General features: G+C 41.8%; 1 protein-coding gene across 2 annotated transcripts in view; it reads right to left on the bottom strand.

Moving 5' to 3' along the window:
- cnot10 (CCR4-NOT transcription complex, subunit 10) overlaps window positions 1-18,528 on the bottom strand; it is a 34,816-nt gene that overhangs the window by 14,772 nt on the left and 1,516 nt on the right. For both annotated transcript variants that reach the window (XM_047361736.1, XM_047361737.1), the window contains exons 3-7: window positions 14,010-14,171; window positions 13,782-13,932; window positions 13,388-13,524; window positions 2,151-2,234; window positions 308-391 (exon numbers count right to left, since the gene is read on the bottom strand). In XM_047361736.1, coding sequence (XP_047217692.1) covers window positions 308-391; window positions 2,151-2,234; window positions 13,388-13,524; window positions 13,782-13,932; window positions 14,010-14,171 — 618 coding nt within the window. The remainder of the gene's footprint in view (window positions 1-307; window positions 392-2,150; window positions 2,235-13,387; window positions 13,525-13,781; window positions 13,933-14,009; window positions 14,172-18,528) is intronic.

Genomic DNA, 18,528 nt, shown 5'->3' with positions numbered 1-18,528 from the left:
GTGCCTTGCCCTGGGGCCCATGGGAGGAAGCTGGAATCGAACCCACAACTTTCTGATTGCACAGACGACTACTCTTTCCACTGAGCACAGTCGTCTCTCAGTTGCTAGCAATACGAAAAAAAAGAAAAACAGGCAGGAAACTGGAATGCTACAACTCGAAGATTACTTAAACTACGACTTCCCAGTTCCGACTTCCAAGGTTAATGGAACGCAGCATTTAAGCACTATAATCTTGAATAATTAATTCTTCGTTTAGTTCAGCTATGTGCTAGATGTTTACTGCTGCAGCACCAACACGGACACTCACATTCCCTGCTGTGTTCATCACTGATTTGATCTCTCTTTTACAGGCCTTGGATGACTTCATCTGAATATAGGCTCTCACTTTGTACTGGAAAAGAAGCAAGAAACGGGTACATTGGTCAAAACGGAGTGGAGGACCGATCCTGCCATAATTAATAATAAATACATAAATAAATAAATTACTCAATAAAATAATTACTGGGCCAAGAAGTAGCTAGAAATATGAATTAGTGTGCCATTAAATGCAACAAAATAATAAAAAGAAGAGATTTATTCAACTATTGATCAATTAATCAGATATAAATATATATATATTTATATTTTAATCCATTATTTTAATTTAAACCACTCATTTTCAAATCATATATATATTTTTTAACTATATTTTGCCCTTGTTTCTTTAATACAAGTGGATTTCTTGCTGGTTTATTTTCGTACCCCTTTTATTTATTTTAAATTTATTACCACTCAAATATATTTAAAACATGTTGTGTTTCCTTAAAAATATATTATTATATATTATTATATTATTTTACTGTCCTTTTATTTCTTAAGCAATGATATATTTTCCCTCTCTAATATAGTCCTTTTGTATTGTTTTACCCAACGGATTTCCCTGAGCCCATTTATTTCCAATCTTACTTGGTCGCTCTATTGTCCTTTCCTCCTCAACATGAGAAAATGCCACATAAAAATATAAATAAAACATAGTGACATTTATAGAAACTGAACTCTTAATCATGACAGCATTGATCCTTGAATGACAATTTACTTTAAAAAGGTTAATATGTTGAATAATATTGGCCATATTTACTAGGATTTATTGTTGAAAAATGTATATTTTAATATTTGTCATAAAGTATCATTGCAAATGTTTAAACATGCTAATCTAACGTTGAAGTTCTTGTAGTATGTTTCCCCTAGTCTGTGAAAAGTCCATCTTGAGTGATTTTATTTAGAAAGCGCATCCAAAAACACGACTTCCTCTTCTTCGGCAAACTGAAGTATTATCTCAGTTAAAGTCAACATAATACAGTAAACAATCCTGACTAACAGCACTATCTGCCACCTAATGAACAATGCTCCTGACATCTTCAGCAACATGGCAGAAGCTTAGTTAGCCATTTCTGCTAGCTCCTTTTTAGAACCAGACAGAGGCTCAGCAGCTACTTCCTAGAGGCTTAACCGCAGCCAATAGGAGAGAAGCTGAGGCGGTGACGTACCCTGTCTCAGTCTCAGTCCCGCCCCGTTCGTATTTACATTTCTTCCTCATATTGAGGAGGAAAAGACAGTACAGCGACCAAGTAATGTAAAAAAGAAAGATGGAAATAAATGGGCTCAGGAAACTCCGTTGGGTAAAAAAAATACAACAGGAGTATATTAGAGGGAAAAATATATCAGTGCTTAAGAAATAAAAGGACAATAAAATAATTTGAAAAATAATATATTTTTAAGGGAAAAAAACATGTTTTAAATATATTCGATTGGTAAAAAATTTGAAATACATAAAAGGGGTACGAAAAATAAAACAGCAAGAAATCCACTTGTATTGGAAAAATATAGAGTTCAAGAAAAAAATATGATTTGAAAATGAGTGGTTTAAATAAAAATAGCAGATTAAAATAGAAATATATATATTTATATCTGATTAATTGATCAATAATTGAACAAATATCTTCTTTTTATTATTTTGTTGCATTTAATGGCACACTAATTTATATTTCTAGCTACTTTTTGGCCCAGTAATTATTTTATTGAGTCATTTATTTATTCATAATTATGGCAGGATTGGTCCTCCATATTACCTGAATAATGGGTAGTGATTAAACAATGATCAGGGCTCCTACCTGGTGGATTTTGGATTTGGCTGCCTCAATCATTGCTGAAGACTCTGCCTTTTGGGTTAATCCTTCTTTGTTTGAGCTGTTGCTCTAGAAAAAAAAAAAGAATAAATAATTTGCAGTATTCTTTCAAACAATGGACATTTATCTGAACCCTGGTTCCCTTCACATCTCTAAAGTAACCATTCTATTTTTTTTCCAGACTGTACTATCCACAGTTCTTGGTTACTAAGGTTATTTTTAAAAACAAATTATTCTAAAGTTTAACAGGAATTCCTGTCAGATATTTCTGAAGTTTGCAAACTTTCAATATGGAAGGTGGAAAAAGAACTGAAAGAAAGGATGGACACGCAAGGAAGGAAAGAACGAAGGTAGGTCACAAGGAAGACCCCGTGGAGGTAAAAAGCAAAAATGGAAGGACAGAAGAAAAAGACATTACAAGGAGGGGAAAAGGTAAAGAGGTAGGGATATAAGGAGAGAGGAAAGAAGGAAGAAATAAATGAAAGAAGAAAGGAGACAAGGGAGAGGACAAGGTGCACAGAAAAGAAGGAAGGAAGGAATGACAGAAGGTTAGCAAAGAAAGAAGGGGGAATAAAGTCTGGAAATACAAACATTTCTCCATGCTCATATTTTCTTTTTTCTCATACTTATCCAGACCTGGAAAATATAAAAATAAAATCTCATGGCTTTCCAGCCTGTGCTGGGACCCTGTGAGCTATTTAACATTCTGATTTAAAGACACAAATGTGGCCTGTGAAACAGGTCAGTTATTCTGTTAGTGTTGATTATTTATGATAATGTTGATGTCATAAGATTAAAGTTCTTACAGGGTTCTAAACATTTCCTGCCATTTAACCTCTCAAAAAGGACTGGAACACAAGAAGCACTGCAAAAGGTTAAACTGTAGGCAACCAAAGTCTGTTTGGGAGCTTAAATGACAAAAGGCCAAACTGGCTACTAACCTGTAATATTTAAAGAGGTCATTACTTCACTGTGTTACTATTTACGTCAAACGAGATATACCTTTTTCTACAGTTTAAACCAGTTTTGATTATCTAATATAGTAGAAATGGAATTTATGTTTTAGTGATGGAGGAAATCTACTTCTACCTCTCTGCCTGCTCAGACGCTTTTCTCCTAAGCTCCCTGGTTGCTTGCATTCTTTTACTCCTAACGTTTTATCTCTGACTAAAACTAGTTCTTAGGAGCGATTCCCAAGGATTTTTTTTTCTTTTCTAAAGGATTTTGAAGTTTTTATAATTGAACTCGAAAGAAGGACAAGCTGACGCCAGCTAATCAGCACAAAATGCCTCCCTTCACCACAGAGGACTTCAACAAACCTTTACAGAAATTGGCTGTTTTGGAGATGAAAATCCATCAACTAGAAGTGAATGTGGAGGTGAATATGAGGTACAACGATGATTCAACTCTGCCTGTGATCCCAAACAGTTACAGCCAGCTCAACAACTCAGCCGGCAATCAGAACACTGAGAATAAACCTACCGGCAGACCCCCCTGGCATGTTTTATGGGCATGCCCAAAAAATCAAGGTGGACGACTCACTGGAAGATCTCCGCGATTAAGTAAATTAGAATAGCCAGAATTACAGAGAAATGCCCCCGTTTCCCCTGGGAAAATGAGACTTTGGCAGCGAGCTGCTGTCACAATAACTGATAGAAGTGAGACAGCTGGAAATAATGGAATTTCCCTCCAAAACAGATGTGCTCCACTACAGAATGAAAACCAGGAAAATGATCCATCTTCTGAGAACAATAAAAGGTTTGAGAACAACCTTCATTCTAAACAGTTTTCTCCTAAATTGCCAGAGAAAAAGCATCCCACCGGACCAAGAACCCCAATAGTGGGTAACACAGCTGTGGATGGGATTAAAAACTTCTGGAACAAGAAAAACACAGAAGTTATGATTGGCACCAGTAACGTGGTCTCTGATATCTCAGAGAATATTCTTGCAATCACAGAAATACGCCCGTCTCTAGAAAACCTTATTATACACTGTGGAGCCATGGATGACGTGGCTAAGAAAAAATCAGAAGGACTGAAGGAGGATTTAACTCGTCTTCTAAATATTGTTGGAGGTCTCAATATCAAGATGTTTCTCATGATGATGATTAATAAGTGGTTGAAAAAAACATGTGCCACCACAGAACACCACAGAGAAAGAGAGGTCATCACAAAAGGTCTTCCCGTCGAAATCCACAGGAGAAGTAGACCCCCCCTTTATACCCCCCTCACCCCAGACCCTGACCCAGACCGCACAGAATTCTCCCATTTCTCCACTGAGCCCGCTTTTTGCTTTACTGGATTCTGATGACATGAAAGGAGCTCTTAAGATTGGGACCCAAATGGCTCTGACATCTTCTCCATTGAGCACCAACCATGGCCGAGGCCCCGATACCGAACCAACATCTTCCAAATGCCGCAGAGCCCCACCACCACCTAACCTATCTCCTCCTAATCAGGACCTTCAAATCACTTCTCTGTGATACAGTCTGGGCCCCAGTGGTAACTCTATCAGAAATGAACATGTTCAGAAAAAACTTGGGCCCCGGATAGGAGATAGTTGTAAAATCTCTGTGCTTATACGTGACAGAAGGAACAAAGCCAAAAGGATAAGAGACAGTAATAAACAATCAACAAAAGCCAGAAACTGTCAGGTACAACCAAACACAGAGTTAATATCAGCAACTAAGTCATATAAAGTGGCTTTATTGAACATTAGATCTCTGTCAGGAAAATCATTTTTAATCAATGACTTCATTACTGACCACGATCTTGATGTTCTGTTTTTAACAGAAACATGGTTACATGAATTTAATGAAGCTCCCATTCTGATAGAGGCGACGCCTCCAAACTACAATTTTCTTTGTGAGAGCAGACAACAAAGAAAAGGTGGAGGGGTGGCCACTTTGTTTAAAGATTTATTAGAGTGTAAAAAAGTATTTCTGGGCAAATTTGACTCTTTGAATATTTGGCCCTCCAGGTAAAGAGCTCGGTCCGAACAATGTTCTTGAATATTTACAGGCCTCCTAAGTCCAAAACAAACTTTATCAGTGATTTTAATGAGCTTTTATCTGTGATATGTGTTGACTATGACTGTTTAATTATTGTGGGAGACTTCAACATTCACATGGACAATCCTGACGACAGAAGTGCAATAGATCTATGTGACACTCTTAGAAATGTTGGTTTGACTCAACATGTTAAACAGCAAACGCACAAACAGGGACATATTTTGGACTTGATCATCACTAAAGGTCTAAACATTTCCAAGGTGTCTGTAACTGATGTTGCTCTATCTGACCACTTTTCTGTTATTTTTGAAAGCATCATCTGCAATGACTCAGTTTGCCAAAGAGACATGATAAGAAAACGCATCTTTAAGGACGGTGCTGCAGAAACCTTTAACCAGATTTACTCTTCTACCTCCACTTTGCCCTGTAACACTGTAGATGAGCTGGTAGATAACTTTCATTCTAAAATCTCAGACATCATTGATTCAATTGCTCCAATTAAAGTGAAAGTCATTTCTGGGAAGAAAATGTCTCCATGGAGAAGTGCTCCACCAGTCAGAAGTGAAAAAAAGGAGTGTCGAAAAGCTGAACGCAGGCGGAGAAAGACTGGACTCCATGTTCACTATATGATCTATAAAGAAAGACTATACAGATATAACCTACAACTGAAAAATGCAAGGGAATCTTTCTTTTCTGAGATCATCAGCAAAAACATTAACAATGCTGGTGCATTATTTGCCACGGTTGACCGGTTAACAAACCCTCCTGTAACTGTAGCATCTGAACTCCACTCTACCAGGACCTGCAATGAATTTGATCTTTTGGGTTTTTTCAGTAAAGAATTTAGCAGAGGGGCAGCCGGCACATCCACATCAACTCCAATACCAATATTGTCTCCAACTAGAACTGATTTTGACAAAATTTCCCAATTTCACCAAATAAACTGCAAAATCTTAGAAGAAATGGTACAGCAACTAAGCTCTTCTTCCTGCTGTCTCGATCTTTTACCCACAGCTTTCCTTAAGAAAGCTTTGCCTGTAATAACATCTGATTTAACACAAATAATAAACACGTCCCTTTTGTCAGGTGTTTTCCCCCAGGCCCTGAAAACAGCAATTATCAAACCTCTATTGAAAAAGAGCAACTTGGACAAGCTGCTACTACAGAACTACAGGCCTATATCAAACCTCCCCTTCATCAGTAAGATTATTGAAAAAGCTGTGTTTCAGCAGTTAAACAACTTCCTAACAACGACCAACCGCTTCGATGTCTTCCAGTCAGACTTCCGTGCTCACCACAGTACAGAGACTGCTCTTGTCAAGGTGTTCAATGACATCCGTATAAATGCAGACTGTGGAAGAACCACAGTGCTGGTATTATTGGACCTTAGTGCAGCATTCGACACTGTTGATCACTCCATTTTATTAGAGCGCCTGGAAAACTGGGTCGGCCTTTCTGGTACAGCACTCAACTGGTTTAAATCCTACTTGAAGGAGAGGGACTTTTTAGTGTCAGTAGGTAACTTTACATCAGAGAGCACAAAAATCACATGTGGCGTTCCCCAAGGGTCCATCTTAGGGCCCCTCCTATTCAATATCTACATGCTCCCCCTAAACAACAACATAAGTTCTCACAACTATGCACGCGACACACATAACGCTATACGTTATGATGTCACCAGGTGACTATGAACCCATTCAAGCGGTGGGTAAATGCTTTGAAGAAATCAATTCTTGGATGTGCCAAAATGTTCTTCAGCTGAATCCAAACAAAACTGAAGTAATAATTTTTGGACCAAAGGAAGAGTGTTTAAAAGTTAGCACACAGCTTCAGTTAATACAGCTAGAAACCACCAGTCAGGCTCGAAACCTGGGTGTAGTGATGGACTCAGACCTGAACCTTCAGAGGCACATAAAGGTAGTAACAAGGTCAGCCTTCTATCACCTAAAGAACATCTCCAGGATTAAACGACTAATGTCTCAGCAGGACCTTGAAAAACTAATTCATGCGTTCATCTTTAGTAGAATTGATTACTGCAATGGTGTCTTCACAGGTCTGCCTAAAAAGTGGATCAGACAGCTGCAGTTGATCCAGAACGCTGCTGCCCGTGTCCTCACTAGAACTAAGAAAGTGGAGCACATCACCTCGGTTCTAAAGTCCCTACACTGGCTCCCTGTAGCTCAGAGAATAGACTTTAAAATACTTCTGTTAGTCTATAAATCACCGAATGGCTAAGCACCAAAATACATTACAGACTTGTTATCAGTGTATCAACCACCCAGACCTCTCAGGTCTTCTGGCTCAAATCTACTCTGCAGAACCAGAACGGCCCTCCAAAGAAATGTCACAGGTAGCCAGAGGTAGCCTGACTGCCATTAGGTACCGAGATGAGATCTTCAGACCCCTTGTGAGACCATATGCTGGTGCGGTTGGCCCTGGGTTCCTCCTAATGCTGGACAATGCTAGACCTCATGTGGCTGGAGTGTGTCAGCAGTTCCTGGAAGATGAAGACATTGAAGCTATGGACTGGCCCACCCGTTCCCCAGACCTGAATCCGATTGAGCACATCTGGGACATCATGTATCGCTCCATCCACCATCACGTTGCACCACAGACTATCCAGGAGTTGGCGGATGCTTTAGTCCAGGTCTGGGAGGAGATCCCTCAGGAGACCATCCGCCGTCTCATCAGGAGCATGCCCAGGCGTTGCAGGGAGGTCATACAGGCACGTGGAGGCCATACACAATACCGAGCCTCATTTTGACTTGTTTTAAGGACATTACATCAAAGTTGTATCAGCCTGTAGTGTGGTTTCCACTTTAATTTTGTGTGTGACTCCAAATCCAGGCCTCCATTGGTTAATAAATTTGATTTCCATTGATGATTTTTGTGTGATTTTGTTGTCAGCACATTCAACTATTTAATGAGAATATTTCATTCATTCAGATTTAGGATGTGTTATTTGAGTGTTCCCTTTATTTTTTTGAGCAGTATATGTATAAGGCCTCACCAAACTCCTCCGAGGCCCCAGTTTTTGCCTCTGCAACAGCCCGGGCAGTGGCACGCTTGGGGTCACAGTACCCGTCAGCCGCCTCAAGAGTCCCACAAGCCAACCACAGCCAATAGGACTCCTTCAGCTTGACAGCGTCCCTTACTGCTGGTGTCCACCACCGGGTTCGGGTATTGCTGCCGTGACAGACACCACAGACCTTACGGCCGCAGCTACGGGCAGCAACATCAACAATAGATGCGGAGAACATGGTCCACTCGAACTCTGTCTCCAACATCCTCCTGAATCGGGTCAACACTCTCCCGGAGGTGGGAGTTAAATACATCCCTGACCGAGGGCTCCGCCAGACTTTCCCAGCAGACCCTCACTATGCGCTAGGGCCTGCCAAGTCTGTCCAGCTTTCTCCTCTTCCAGCGGATCCAACTCACCACCAGATGGTGATCAGTGGACAGCTCAGCCCCTCTCTTCATCCGCGTGTCCAAAACATGCGGCCGAAGGTCTGATGATACGACAACAAAGTCGGTCATTGACCTCCTGCCTAGGGTGTCCTAGTGCCAAGTGCAATGATGGACACCCTTATGTTTGAACATGGTGTTCATTATGGACAATCTGTGACTAGCACAGAACTCCAATAACAAAGCACCACTCGGATTCAGATCGGGGAGGCCATTCCTCCCGATCATGCCTCTCCAGGTGTCACTGTCATTTCCCACGTGGGCGTTGAAGTCCCCCAGCAGAATAATGGAGTCCCCGGGAGGGGCACTATCCAGCACCCCCAACAGGGATGCCAAGAAGGCTAGGTACTCCGCACTACCACTCGGCCCATAGACCGAAACGACAGAGACCTGTCCCCAACCTGAAGGTGCAGGGATGTGACACTCTCACCACTGGGGTAAACCCCAACACGAGATGACTGAGCCGGGGGGCAACAAGCAAACCCACCCTAGCCTGCCGCCTCGCCCCTTGGGCCACTCCTGAGTAGAAGAGAGTCCAGCTCCTCTTGAGGAGATTGGTTTCAGAGCCCACGCTGTGCGTGGAGGCGAGCTCGACTATTTCTAGTCGATATCTCTCGACCTCTCGCACAAGTTCAGGCTCCTTCCCCCCCAGTGAGGTAACATTCCACGTCTTTAGAGCCAGCCCAAGCATCCGGGGATCGGGCCGCCGAGGTCTCCACCTTCGTCCGCCGCCCAACCCTCCTTGTACCGGTCCCTCATGGTTCCCCGTGCAGGTCGTGGGCCCACTGGGGGATGGCGTTAAGTCTCTCATTCGATCTTGGCCCGGCCAGGTCCCGCAAGGAGTAACCAGGCCACAAGGCGCTCAGCCAATGAGTCCTGACCCCAGGCCCGGCTCCAGCGTGGGACCCTGGCTCCGCCGTACCGGGCGACGTCACGCGCCTCGATTTAGTAGTCCTCATGAAGGTGTCTTGAACCGCTCTTTTTTTGACCCGTATCTCGGGGTCTTATTCACGAGTTCACAGTGCCTCTGGACTGGCAGACTAGAGTTGTGGTCCCCCTTCATAGGAAGGGTGACCGGAGGGTGTGTTCCGACTACAGGGGGATCATACTCCTCAGCCTCCCTGGTAAGGCCTACGCCAGGGTATCGGAGAGGAGAGTCCGGCCGATAGTTGAACCTCGGCTTCAGGAGGAGCAGTGTGGTTTTCGTCCCGGTCGGGGAACACTGGACCAGCTCTATACCCTCTACAGGGTACTTGAGGGTTCATGGGAGTTTGTCCAACAGTCCACATGTATTTTGTGGACCTGGAGAAAGCATTCGACTGTGTCCCTCATGATGCCCTGTGGGGGGCGCTCCATGCCACACTCAGTAAAATCGGGGGCCCTTTATTAGGGCCCATCTGGTCCCTGTACAAGTGGAGCAGGAGTTTGGTCCGCATTGCCAGCACTAAGTCGGGCCTGTTCCCGGTGCATGTTGGACTCCGGCAGGGCTGCCCTTTGTCACCTCTCCTGTTCATAACTTTCATGGGCAGGATTTCTAGGCGCAGCCAAGAGTCAGAGGGGGTCTGGTTTGGGGACCAGAGGATTTCGTCTCTTCTTCTTGCAGATGACCTGGTCCTGCTGGCCCCCTCTAGCCAAGACCTACAGCATGCGCTGGGGCGGTTCGCAGCCGAGTGAGAAGCAGCTGGGATGAAAATCAGCTTCTCCAATTCCAAGGCCATGGTTCTCGACCGGAAAAGGGTGGCTTGTCCTCTTCAGGTTGGAGGGGAGTTCCTGCCTCAAGTGGAGGAGTTCAAGTATCTCGGGGTCTTGTTCACGAATGAGGGAAGAATGGAGCGGGAGATCGATAGACGGATCGGTGCAGCTGTAATGGGGGCACTGTGCCGGTCTGTTGTGGTGAAGAGATTTACCAGTCGGTTTATGTTCCTACCTTCACCTATGGCCATGAACTTTGGGTCATGACCGAAAAAACAAGATCCCGGATATAAGCGGCTGAAATGAGCTTCCTCCGTAGGGTGGCCGGGCTCTCCCTTAGCGATAGGGTGAGGAGCTCGCAGTAGAGCCGCTGCTCCTCCACATCGAGAGGAGCCAGTTGAGGTAGCTCGGGCATCTATACCGGATGCCTGCTGGATGTCTTCCTCAGGAGGTGTTCCAGGCACGTCCCACCGGGAGGAGGCCCAGGGGACATGCTGGAGGGACTATGTCTCTCGGCTGCCCTGGGAACGCCTTGGGCTCCCCCTAGAGGAGCTGGAGGAGGTGTCTAGGGAGAGGGACATCTGGGTGTCTCTGCTGAGTCTGATGCCCCCGCAACCCGGTCCTGGATAAAGCGAAAGACGACGAGTACGAGTATATATGTAAATACACACTCAGTAAAATAATATAAGCGCTATATACATAGAAGATGTAAATGAGGTGAATAAGTATTTGCTGTATTGCACATGATGATGTCAGTAGCCATAGCCTAAATGGTCACCTACAATGCACCCCATCTATGGAGAAGTTCTCTGGTGTGCTGCAATCTCCTCTCTAGCTTCTGATTGCAGCAGGTACCAGCACTTTCCAGACTGGTGTGTGAAAGCAGAGGGAAAGACGCATTGATTTGATTAGGAATGCCTGTTTATTTGTACCGTGATCCCAGGACCAAATCTACCTTTCAACACTCCTATCTCCACCAGCAGGCTTTGCTCCTCTGTTCAATTCGGTTTTATCCACTTTTTTTATACGTTTTCTTTTGGTCATTTTACCAAACTAAACTTCATTATACAAGAAGGACATCACAATAAAACTTTAATTTTAATATTAAATTAATTAATATGAAATTGATGCAGTGTGAAAAGACCAACATGGCGAGTAAACATAATAAGCAAATCCAAATAATGATGAGCATGTAAATAAGCTACGTTCAAGCATATTGATGCTGTGTGACAATTTTATCATCATGGTTTACACATTTCTGAATCCGGTCTGCATTCTTTCATCGGTTGAAGCGCTTTTTTTGTTTCTTTAACAACCAATCACAGCAGAAGACAGCATCACACCTAGCAATGGGGTCAACCGCACCTCCTCATTAAGATAGGAATTTCTGTCATCTCCTACCTCAGAGTCATTCTCAACAGCGAAGTGAATCACTCTTAAGCTAGGACTCTTTGGCAGGACCTTTTTAGGATATAATAGGACCTCTCTGAGAGGACTCTGAGAATCTTTGTGAATATGGGGCCTGGTGTTTAATCTGTTTTGCAGCACAATTAATCATTTGTTCGGACCAATTGTTCGGACTGACTGACATTCATTTCTTAAAGTAATGATGGCCACTCGTTTTTCTTTGCTTAGGATTTGTATTATGGCAAGACAAAAAAGCAGCTAGCAGTCTATTCAGTAGGACTATCAGCTGTGTACTGTATCCACCTTCTGTACAACACAACTGATGGTCCCAACCCCATTTATAAGGCTTGAAATCCCACTTATTAAACCTGACAGGGCACACCTGTGAAGGGAAAACCATTTCAGGTGACTACCTCTTGAAGCTCATCAACAGAATGCCAAGAGTGTGCATAGCAGTAATCAAAGCAAAAGGTGACTACTTTGAAGAACCTAGAATATAAGACATATTTTCAGTTGTTTCATTCTTTTTTGTTCAGTGTATAATTCCACATGTGTTAATTCATAGTTCTGAGGCCTTCAGTGTGAAGCTACAATATTCAGTCAGTCAGTCAGTCAGTCATTTTCTACCGCTTATTCCATAGTGGGTCGCGGGGGAGCTGGTGCCTATCTCCAGCAGTCTATGGGCGAGAGGCAGGGTACACCCTGGACAGATCGCCAGTCCATCGCAGGGCAACACACAAACAACCAAGCATACACTCATTCATACACCTAAGGTCAATTTAGAGTGACCAATTAACCTAACAGGCATGTCTTTGGACTGTGGGAGGAAGCCGGAGTACCCGGTGAGAACCCACGCATGCACGGGGAGAACATGCAAACTCCATGCAGAAAGACCCCAGGCTGGGAATCGAACCCAGGACCTTCTTGCTGCAAGGCAACAGTGCTACCAACTGCGCCACCGTGCATAGTCATGAAAATAAAGAAAACTCTTTGAATGAGAAGGTGTGTCCAAACGTTTGGTCGGTACTGATTATATATATATATATATATAAGAACATGCCATTCAGAGACAAAAGGAAGAATCTCAATGAGCAACCAACTGAATGAAATTGATCAATAAGCTAATGTAAGCCAATATTTATTTACAAATTTATTGATTGGAAATGTAATTATTAAACCAAACTAACTTAAATATAAAGACAAATAAAATAACACAGAAACCAGTGATTACCGTACACTAATAAAAGTCTAAAAAACATTAGGCAATATTCAGGGACCTGATAAGAATTACAGAATATGCTCAAAAGGTTATTTATGTGATTTTATTGGAATATCCCTATATCAATATCACTGTGGTTACTTATCCTCGAATAGTTTGACGTGACCTATATAGAAAAAAACCTAAAAAGTTTAAAGTAGCCTAAGGCTACAGACATAAAAAAATATTTTATTCCAACTTATTGGGCAACCATGTGTTTAAAAAAAAATAGAAAAAATTAACTAAAGATCGTTTTGCACTAACACAATTTTGTTTAAAGTTACACTAACTTAGTCATATTGCGCAGCAAATATCAAAATTGTCTTACAGGTGAAATGTACGCACTCTGACCAACAATAATAAAAATATTTGACAGTGTGGTGAGTTACCTCTCCTTTGCCATTCTTGTTGCTTCCCTGTACAGAGATTTTGTCCAGGACTGCCAACAGATGAAGCGCCTTCTCTGGCTGGAAAGTCAGCAGGTAGAGATCCACCAACAGGAAGCACACCGCTTGGGCGAATTTCTCTTTTAGAACAAATAGGGTAATTAACTCCAAGCCAAAACCATTTATATGTAATTGTAAAATAACAACAAAGTTATATACCTATTTTATTTATAAAGACACATATAGGTTTTTAAGCAACACCAAAAATGTAAAACCAGCTTTTCATAAGCAGTTGTTCCTATTTTTGTAATGTATACAAACAATATACAAGCTTCTAAAAGTATTAAGAACAGCATAACACCAACAGAGGAAGAGTGTACAAAGCAGCACAACATACCAAATGGTTCGAGAAACTGATACAGCTTCTCTGCTATACAGATGGCCTCAGAGTACTGCCGCATGTGGTAGTGTAAGATGGCTTGATTATAGTACAGCAAACTATTCTCAACATCATCCAACCCATCAACATCTTCTGCAGTTGTGTGAAGCTGAGAAGAATAGTTCAGGTCATCATCATGAACAAACACATATGTGCATAAGAAAAGAAACAAATCTGTAGTTTTACCTGATTCTTCATTGCCATGAGTGTCTGCTTCAAGGTGCCCATTGTAGTTTGACCACTTTTATAAAATTCTGCAACAGCTTTATTCATGGTAATTTTGTAGTCCTCTTTGTTGAGCTCCTGCAAAGCTTCAAGGTGTTTTAGAGACTCTTCATACTTCCCAGACTATAAGGAGCACATTGGACAATCTCACAAATCTGGAGCATAAAGTCAGGTTTTATGAACATCTCCTATCCTATACCAATTCATGCCTATTTATACACAATGGTGGAAGTATTGAAGTTTGTCATTAGTTAATTATTTTGGAAAAAGGCAAAGCAAATGTTCATAAAGTTTATTGAAACTTTTGAGAAGGATCTGCACTCAATGACAGATATTGTGGACCAGTGCATTCAAGCACAACTATGTCCACACTTTGAGACCTAAACAAAGTGACATTTATTGTATCGCTCATCATTTATCATGAAAACTTTCTTATCTTGATAAGAATTTTCAATGGGGGCGACTGTGGCTCAGGAGGAAGAGTAGTTGTCTTGCAATCAGAAGGTTGTGGGTTCGATTCCAGCTTCCTCCTGCCATGTGTTGATGTGCCCCTGGGCAAGGCACTTAACCTCAAAGTTGCCTACCGATCTGCGTATCGGTGTATGAATGTGTGAGTGTTAGTGAGTGCAATTGGGTGAATGTGGCTCTAGTGTAAAGCGCTTTGAGTGGTCTGTATGACTGGAAAAGCGCTATATAAGTTCAGTCCATTTACCATTTGACTTGAACTTCTTAGGCTATATTATTGCTTCAGTCTATGCGTTTTCAGCTCATCTATGGCAGCTCTTTCCAGCTTTTTTAAAGTTTTTGTCAGTTCTTGCATTTCAACAACTCTTTCAACAAGTAGTTTTGAGGTAACTTTAAATTGTTAAGATACCGATTAATAATTTTTGAAAACTCCAAAAAACCGGCTACATTGTTGGAATAATACTTTTACTTTTTTCTCCCGTTTGTTCCATAAGAACAGCCATAAATTCAAAAATATTACTGTGTGCAGTTTAGTGTTGGAAAACAAATTTAAAAAAAAAATCACACTTGTTTATGTAAATAGTGTTCAAAATGGGTGTATTTTTCAAGAGCAGAGTTTGTGGCTCTATGATTGCTGTGACATGCAGTAAGTCACAGCCACAAAGTTACTTGAAAATAATTGAAAAGAAGGCTGCACGGTGGCGCAGATGGTAGCACTGTTGCCTTGCAGCAAGAAGGTCTTGGGTTTGACTCTCGGAGTTTGCAGGATTATCCCTGTGCATGCGTGGGTTCTCACTGGTACTCTGGCTTCTACCCACAGTCCTTAAAACATGACTGTTAGGTTAATTGGTCTTTCTAAATTGCCCTTAGGTGTGAATGTGTGCATGGTTGTTTGCCCTGTGTGTCTCTTTGTTGCCTTGCTATGGATTGGCAACCTATCCAGGGTGTACCCTGGCTCTCGTCCATATACCGCTGGAGATAGGCACCAGCTGCCCCGTTACCCACTATAGAATAAGTAGTATAGAAGATGAATGAATGAAAGTTTTAGTTATTTTTTTCATTACTCAATCCTTATCATAATAGTACCAAAAAATATAGTGATAAAACTAAATACTAATAATGTTTGTATTAACTTATATGCAAGAATGTCTTTTTTATGTCTAAAATGATCCACTGGGATAATTATCTGGACCACAGCCCAGCCAGAACTTTATAAAATAAGGCTCAGGGGTTCTGATGTGAGGGGGTGTGGTAGGAGAAGCAGAGAGGAGAGACGCTCCAGTTTGCCTGAAGAAGTTACAATTTTGGGCTTTATGAAAAAGTTTCTGTCTCGAGGACAAGGACTTAAAAGCGCAAAGCAGCAGACGCTGGTTCTCTAAAGGACCGTATATAAATTTCCGAACCAAAGACGTTTCATGGTGGTTTTGTTCTGTGTGTTTTGGGGGAAATGTTTGTGCCTCTGAACAGCTGATTTTATGTGTGATCAGCTGGTTTAGGATGTTATTACATACAACGCTCTGCCTGCATGTAATTCAGAAAGGTGATTTGTCCTCTTTCTTTTCTGTCAGCCTTCAAGCATGGTTTATGACCCGTAAATGGTAAAATTACATGTTTGACCTGCTACGGCCACTGTGGTCCTTAATATTATTGTAGCTGCTCTTGAGTTTTATTAACTTTTCCCAGCACTGTCTCAACAAAAACCTTCTCATGTCTCCTCCTTCCACGGCCAATCAGTGAAAAGCAGTATGTATGTAGTATGTACATACATAGTATGTAGTCCCTACTTGACCCCGGTCGTACCTGCTCAGGAGCAGGGACAGAAAAAAGTAGGTACCAGTACGGAAAAAACTGTAATGGAAACGCTCGCAAAGCAAGTGGAGTCGAGTAGGGCCAAATTGAACCAGTGCAAAAGGGGCATAAATCTTGGATAATCATTTTCTGAGGAGTGGCAACTAGCATGTTGTGTTATCCAAACAAGAGCACACATTGAGACTGACACCGGCGAAAATGTGACAAGAGTTTTTGTTACACAGACAATGAGAGATATTGGACTTATTTACCTGTGAATAAGGTCAGCTGATTACATTACTTCGGAATAGGGATGGGTACCTTTCACATTTGAACCGATACTCGGTACCTGGGAATCGATACCGGTACTCAACGGTACCAGTTTTCGGTACTTTTGTGTGTGTTTATGTGGTAATAAATGTTAATTCGTTTAATAATAAAGTTTCAGAAATTTTCTGTGTAACAAATTTATTTCTAAATATATAAACTTTAATGACTGTATAAAAACAACATCCAGCTGTTTGTATTGTAACATCTCAGTTCTTTCAAACATTTCTTCAACATTAAAACCCTTAACTGACTACGCAGTGTAATGCACAAATTAACACCAAGTCATGTTGCTGGCTGCAGACGACAAGTCGCTAACGAATGCAGGCATCCTAACGTGTAGATCTGAGGCTGACAAAAATTGTCCCTTCAGCCTTGACAAAAATCCTGTGCTTAACCAGGTCAGTGTATACACACACACTCAGAAGAATATATAAATGGCTGGGCCCATGGTTTCCCCTGACTGCAGCCTGTTTAAGCTGTCTACATATTCAACAGAACATTCTTACGGGGAAAAAAAACTCTGAAATGTGTATCTTCTACCTACTGTATTTATCTATTAGGTCTATATCTTCTTTTTCCTTTATCTTTAACTTTAGTCTCCCCATCTTTCTTATTTCTCCATCTTTCTGTCTCTTTATCACATTTATCTGTTTCTGTCTCTTTCCATCTTTCTTTCTTTTCTCTATCTATCTATCATGTATGTATTTAATTACCAAGCTCAGTCTTATAGATCCAGGGGGATAATTTCACCTCCGACAGCCAACCCAGGTCAAAAACTTTTATTCGGTGGTGGCTGGACTTTAGCTGCGTGTCAGGGGTAGGGCATGAAACACTTGGGCTATTTTGTGTACTTCTGCTTTCGCCATATGTACCAGAAGTGGGAGAGTTAGCCCTGCTTTCTGTCCGCTGTCAGGAGCTTGTCCTGCGTGCGAGTACATGTAACTCAGTGTGTCAGCATCAGCATTGTGACGCAGAGTATCAGGAGTGTATTTTCGTCCAGCTTTTACCAAGTTATGCCATAGAAAACAGAGTAGCGACGACGCAGAGACAGAGACCCTTCACAATGTGATCTATTAAAACAAATGACAGTAACTGTTAAAGCATACCATTACTACATGCCCGTGATCGTCTTGGGGAGAGGGCAGTCTGGTTGGCGGGAAACGCTGCAGGTGCTTCCTCAGATTAGAAGTATTGCCGCTGCTGGCCTTGCACATTGTATCACAAATATTACAGTGAGCGTAATCTGCACCATATTTTGAAAAGTGGAGCCATACTTTCTAGGACTTTCTAGGTATCAGCCATGCTTTGTTGACTGTACCAGCGGCTAATGATGTCATTACGCTCTTGCAATGCTGTGTTCATGTCTGGCATGGAAAATCGCCCACTCCCTGTGATGTGTTTAGATACCGATATACGGTACCATTTGATTTTGAGTGAATTGGTACTTAGTAGTACTGACGGAATTCGGTCGGTACCTATAAATGTACTGAATTCAGTACCCATCCCTAGTTCGGAATATACAGATGTCCGCAAGCATTTCTTTCAGAACTCGTGGTGCGGAATTTGTTTTATGTGTTTTGTTGTTTACTTTTTTGTCTGGAGTATATATTCTCTTTTTCTTTGATGAACTTAAGCATCTTGAGCTCCTCATTATTTATAGGGCACAGAGGTGTGTGTGTGTGTTTGTGTGTGTAGGGGAATTGTAAATAGTCTTAAGATTCAATGCCCTAGTGAGTATCATGGTTAAAGTTGAAGAGCTTTTGTACTGAGAATGATTTTATTGCACACTGGTATTATTGCTCCATCACCATGTTCAAACATCTTTACCTCCTCACAAACTGTTATGTTATCAGTGTCTGTAGTTCATTGTTTTAACTCCCTTTAATAATTTTTCTTT

The sequence above is a fragment of the Girardinichthys multiradiatus genome, chromosome 3 (assembly GCF_021462225.1).
Source record: "Girardinichthys multiradiatus isolate DD_20200921_A chromosome 3, DD_fGirMul_XY1, whole genome shotgun sequence".
NCBI classification, from domain to species: domain Eukaryota; kingdom Metazoa; phylum Chordata; class Actinopteri; order Cyprinodontiformes; family Goodeidae; genus Girardinichthys; species Girardinichthys multiradiatus.
This window is presented reverse-complemented; position numbering and strand designations above follow the sequence as displayed.